We start from the raw sequence: 5,828 nt of genomic DNA on the forward strand, positions 1-5,828 counted from the left end.
GTATTCCTTCCATGTTCTTCTGCTGCTTCCTACATCATTCAATAGTTTACCCAGAGAATCCTTCAATACTGCAACTGAGACTTCGATTTTTTTTCTTCAGCTCTTTCAGCTTGAGAAATACTTAGCACGGTCTTGTAACTTTCTAAATTTCAGTTTTCTAACTCCAGGTCTTTGCACATCACATTGTAATACTTAACTTTGCCTTCTTGAGTGGCTTTTTGAACTTTTCTGTTTAATTCTTTTATTTCCTCATTTATTCCAGTTGCTTTTGCTTCTCTACACACAAGAAGACGTTCCAGAGTTTTTTCTGACACCCATTTTGGTCTTTTCATTTTTTTCCTGTCTTTTAAATGACCTTTAGCTTTCTTCATGAACAATGTTCCTGCTGCCATCCCACAAGCCTTTTGATTTTCAGTCACTAGTGTCTAATGCATCAAATCTGTTCTTGAGATGGTCTCTAAATGTAGATGGGATATATCAAGTTCATAGTTTGGCTCTTGTGAACTTGTTTTAATTTTATCCAGCTCTTGTGAACTAACATCTGAACAACTAATGGCCCATTCAGCTGCCCCTGGCCTTGTTTTGGCTAATGATATTGAGCTTCTCCATGATCTTTTCTCACAGATGGAGTCTATTAGATTTTCGTACATTCCATCAAGTGAGGTCCTCGTGTAGAAAAAGGTATTTACACTTCAAAATTCTATCATGTGATCTCCAGCAATGTTTCTATCATGAAGGCCATGCTTTTCCAAGCACAATCCTTCCCCTTTGTTCCTAACGTTGGCATTCCAATCACCAGTAATTACCAATGCATCTTGACTGCATGTTTGACCAATTTCAGACTGCAGAAGTTGGTAGAATGCTTCAATTTCACTATCACTGGCTTTAGTGTGTGAATTTGAATAAAAGTGGTCTTCCAGAGGCATATGGATATTATTCTATCAGACAGCACTGTAGATCTTGAAATGCGCTTTTTGACTATGAAAGTGATCTCATTCCTCTTCAATTTGCCATTCCTGGGACAGTAAACCATGTAATTGTCTGATTCAAAATGGCCAACAGCAGTCTATTTCAGTTCACTAATACGGAGACTATGGATTTTTCCATTTCATTTTGACAACTTTCAATTTTCCTAGATTCATATTTCATACATTCCACATTCCAATTATTAACGGATGTTTGAAGCTGTTTCTTGTCATTTTGAGTCGTTCCTCACTAGCAAATGAAGGCCCAGAAAGTTTTGATCCATTCCTGTCATTAAGCTCAAGTCTACTTTTAGGAGGCAGGTCTTCCCCACTTGTGTTTTGAGTACTTTCCAATCTGTGGGGCTCTTCTTCAGACACTATGTCTAATAATGTCCCACCATTGGCTACTCCATTCAGAGTGGTTCGCCTCTGCTTCTTCCTAGCCTGTCTTCATCTGAAACCTGTCCACCATGCGTGACCCTGCTGGCATTTAAAATACCGGTGACATAGCTTCCAGAATCACAGCATCACACAAGCCACCACAGTACGGCAAACTGACAGACGAGTGGTGGCTATGTGAGCCCTTTCTAAATTTCATATATTTTCAGATAAAAGATATTTTTGCTGTATCCCTCATTTCTTTTACATTTTTATTTTTGACAATAAAAAGGTTTATTGAACTATTTTTAAAACTGAAAGCTACTTAAAACTGGTTTTATGTCAGTGCAGGCTGATTAAGCAAATTCCAAGTCAAACAGTTACAGAATTGTATTTATAGTTGGTCCACTATAGTAGCATACCCAAAAGCTGGAAAAGAACACTTCATGTAGAAAGCTTCTGGAACACAAACGCAGAGAGTTCGCTTTTCTTTACCTTAGATTATTGGTTGGCATGGTCAGTTCCATAAAACTTCTCCAGGGTCCCTCAATTTCATTTGGGTAAGCCATCAATTTTATATGGAGAGTTGTAGCAACACAGTCAGTGGGGGTGAGTTGGTAGACTCAATTACAAAGGGGTTGGAACTGTACATTTGCAAATGATTCTATGCATTCAAAGAGTATTTACTTAGCCAATGCTGTGTGCCAGGCAGTGGGTTGGGTATGTGTAACGGAGATTAAATAATGTATGTTGCATATATGTTGTTGTTGTTGTTAAGTGCCGTCGAGTTGGTTCAGACCCATAGCGACCCTGTACAGGGTTTCCAAGGCTGTATCTCTTTACGGAAGCAGAACGCCTCATCTTTCTCCCGCGGAGTGGCCGGTAGTTTTGAACTGCTGGCCTTAAGGTTTGCAGCCTTATTCGTAACCACTACGCTACCAGAGCTCCTTATGTTGCATATATAGTAACAACAAAATACATACTGTTGTTAACCGCCATCAAGTCGATTCCAACTTATAGTGACTCTGTATAGGGTTTCTGAGGAGTCATTGGTGGGTTTGAACTGCCGACCTTAGGGTTAGCAGTCCAGTGTTTATCCAACAGTATACCACATTGGAGGTGGTGGTGTGCAGTGGAGTCGGTTCCAACTCATAGAGACCCTGGTACATGGTTTCTGAGGCTTTAAATCTTTACGGGAGCAGAAAGCCTCATCTTTCTCCCGTGGAACCACTGGTAGTTTCAAGCTGCCAACTGAGAGGTTAGCAGTCCAATTCGTAACCACTATGCTACCAAAGCTCCTAATTGTTGTTGTTGTTTTTGTTAAGTGCCATTGAGTCGGTTCCGACCCCTAGCAACCCTGTATAGGGTTTCTGAGGAGTGACTGCTGAGCTTGAACTGCCGACCTTGCAGTTCAAAAGGCTTTGCAGTCTGGTGCACTAACCCACAGCGCCACACCAGGACTCCAAAGCTCCTAATTAGCACTCTAGTATTCAAATGTATGCTAATGTCATCTTGATGAATAAATGTCACATTAATTTAGAAGGAATGTTGAATTTGTAGTAGCTTTTAGTCACTGTCATTTTACTTTAATTAGACACTAAAAAAGTACCTTGTACTTTAGAGATTGGGAAATGTATTTTTTTGCCCACTGTCTGGAGTTTAGCACCACATATTTTGATCTAATAATCTTCAGTAAGTTAATCAAATTTACTGCATGGCTAACTGACTGCAAGGTTGGTGGTTCAAACTCACCAGCTGTTCCCTAGAAACCCTATAGAGGGTTACGGTGAGTTGAAACTGACTTGGCAGTACTTTATAACAGCAGTATGAAAGGAGGTAAAAGTTAAGTCTTCTTAAATTGATCTTTTCCCTGAGTTTCATCTCAAAGTTTCTTTACCTATCTGTGTCTTTACCAACAAATGTAATTTTTCTCAGTCTTAGGTACAAAACAGATACAAAATATACTTCCTATTTGTTTGTTTGTGTTTTGTTCCTTTAATGAATTTCAGAGTGCTGATGTCTAAAATGGATTTTTAAAAACATTTTGAAATTTGTTCTTCAGAAGAGAACAAATAAGTTTACTACGAGATATGCCCCCCCAAAAAGTTTTTCGTATTAAAAATTTTAAATATTCACAAAAAAACCTTAGTTGAGAAATTCCACACACTATAGACTGTGAGTGTCGCAACCCATGGGTCCCGACTGGTGTTCCTTGTCCATCCTGAATTACCATGCAGATGTAGTCGGATGTCACCCGAAGACGCAGGTGGACAAAGATTTCATACTGACACATGCTTCCCCAATTGCAGAGGGAGGAAAGCAGTTCTTGCTTTGCTCTACATAAACGATGCTATTGAATCTTAAACGACTCTGCCATTTGACATCTTGGCTAATCCCTATTAGTCTAAGGTTTCTAAAACTGAGGAGCAACGCTATGAATTCTAATAAGAAAACACTTACCATCTTTTAAAAGTTTTTGTAAGATTTTCACAAATATACTGTCCTTAGATAGTTCAATGGGGTCATCTTTACCATCTGAACTGGACCAGCTAGAAAATAAAAGCACAATGAAATACACATCAAATCACAGATAGAATTGATGGTAGGAGTGGGTAGAGAATCTGACTTTTTGTTTTAGATCACTTACACAGGGAGCTTTACATGTTGGAGATAGACTTCTAGGCTCTAATACATAAGGTGCTGCACTGGGCTCCTCATCCAACATATAAGCTCCATGTCCTGATATCCAAAACTATGTAGTGAGGGTATCTTCCCCAAGAAAATTCTGTAAATATGTAACAAACCTAGTATGGACCCCAAAGTATGCTCTTTTATATAGCTTAGGCAACAGCTACAATACATTTTAAGTTACTTTGTCTTTAAAGCCCAGTAAAACGGCAACCAGTACCTGAACTTAAAAGAGGTATCACATGGAAAGAGGCGGTTGCTTTATCTCGTTGAGACGATCTACTACCAAACACACTGAACCACTGCTTTGTAGTAATAAATGGATATATCCCACATACCTTTAAATATGTTTAAACACAGAAGACAGGACAATGAGCCCAGTCAAACTGACAAAATACTTTTTGGATGACTGGGATGGGGGAAGAGCCAAGTTCATAAATCCAGTACCAGAGATTACATCAGTGACCTCTAAGACCAAATTTAAAAACAGTTTTAACTATTTGGTAATGATCAGAGTAAGAAGAAAATGCTTTAGTTAAAATAGCTGGGACTTCTCGGTACCACAGGAGAAAAAAAAGCAACTGATTACTGTTAATCTTTCTTTGCCACAGTCTCTAAATGACCACCTTTGTAGGTGGAAATCCTCCTCTGTAGCGAGATGACTGTGAAAAACAGATATTCAGTAGCTTTAGAGAGAGAACCAACCCTCAAGTTTTAATAATTTTTTATTCTTAAAAAAGTAGCCTTGTCTTCTTTGGTACAACTGGTTCTACTTCTGTGAAAATAGGAAAGAATGTCTTTCTGTACAAACTGAGTCTAAATTTAAAATCAAAATTATTAATTTAATATGGCACTGGTCCGAAGTCCTTAATTATTGAATTAAAAATTTAAGATGATTAATGCAATCATTAAAACTTTTGTAACATAATACATGACAAGTCGAAGGTTAAAAATAATTTGACATATAACATAGTACTTCCCCTAATGAAGAGGCCCTTTCCAAAACCATATATGAGAGCTATAGCAGCAAAACTTACTTATCTCTCTGCAGAGCTTTGCAAAGGATTTCCAGTTTAAGATCATTTATATTTACATCTTCTTCCTTCAAAGCAAAGGCAGAAAAAAATCATTCAACCCTAATTTTAAAAAACAAACATATACTTAAAAGTGTGTTATGCCAATTTACAATTCTGCATAAATATGGTTGCTTTATTTTGTAATTTCTACAAAAATTTCCTTTAAGAGGTAAGCACTACTAAGATGTTAGCCAACTAATAGATATTTGAATTAGTTTCAGATTATACTGTGATAATCTGGTTTTATCAGAAACCACATCCCTTTATAAGGCCAAGAAACATCCTACGTCGGGATGATTACTACAAAGAAAAAATTAATAATACAACATACCACAGTCAAGAACTCATAATCAACTCCTGAAAGAGAAAAAAAATCATTCTAGCCTTGAAGATCTGATGATTTGCTTTTTGAAAACCTATGGAGCAAATCTACTCTGCAAACAGGGGGCTGGCATGAGTTGTAATTAACTTGATAGCAGCTGGGTTTTTTTCCCCCTCCCTTGTTTTATCTATGTTTCAAGAATTAAAGGTAGGGGAGAGAAAGGAATAGCCAGAAATATCACCATAGAAAGCTTGTTAAGTCTGTCTTCTGCCTATAACAGATTGGAATACCTAAAATGGGGCTACAACGTGCCCAGAGAAGGAGACTTCCTGCGGAGCCTCTGCATTACATAAGACCATAGGTGGAATCCTGAACCCCATCCAGAATCTTCTGAGGTAG

The 5,828-nt window shown here is 37.9% G+C and overlaps 1 protein-coding gene across 1 annotated transcript in view; it reads right to left on the reverse strand.

The window, feature by feature from the left end:
* The window catches only part of NUP133 (nucleoporin 133kDa), a 100,320-nt gene that overhangs the window by 7,952 nt on the left and 86,540 nt on the right, over nucleotides 1-5,828 (reverse strand). The window contains exons 24-25 of the mRNA XM_006868591.1: nucleotides 5,069-5,133; nucleotides 3,804-3,892 (exon numbers count right to left, since the gene is read on the reverse strand). Of these exons, the coding sequence (XP_006868653.1) occupies nucleotides 3,804-3,892; nucleotides 5,069-5,133 (154 nt within the window). The remainder of the gene's footprint in view (nucleotides 1-3,803; nucleotides 3,893-5,068; nucleotides 5,134-5,828) is intronic.

The sequence above is a fragment of the Chrysochloris asiatica genome, unplaced genomic scaffold (assembly GCF_000296735.1).
Source record: "Chrysochloris asiatica unplaced genomic scaffold, ChrAsi1.0 scaffold00119, whole genome shotgun sequence".
Lineage (NCBI taxonomy): Eukaryota > Metazoa > Chordata > Mammalia > Afrosoricida > Chrysochloridae > Chrysochloris > Chrysochloris asiatica.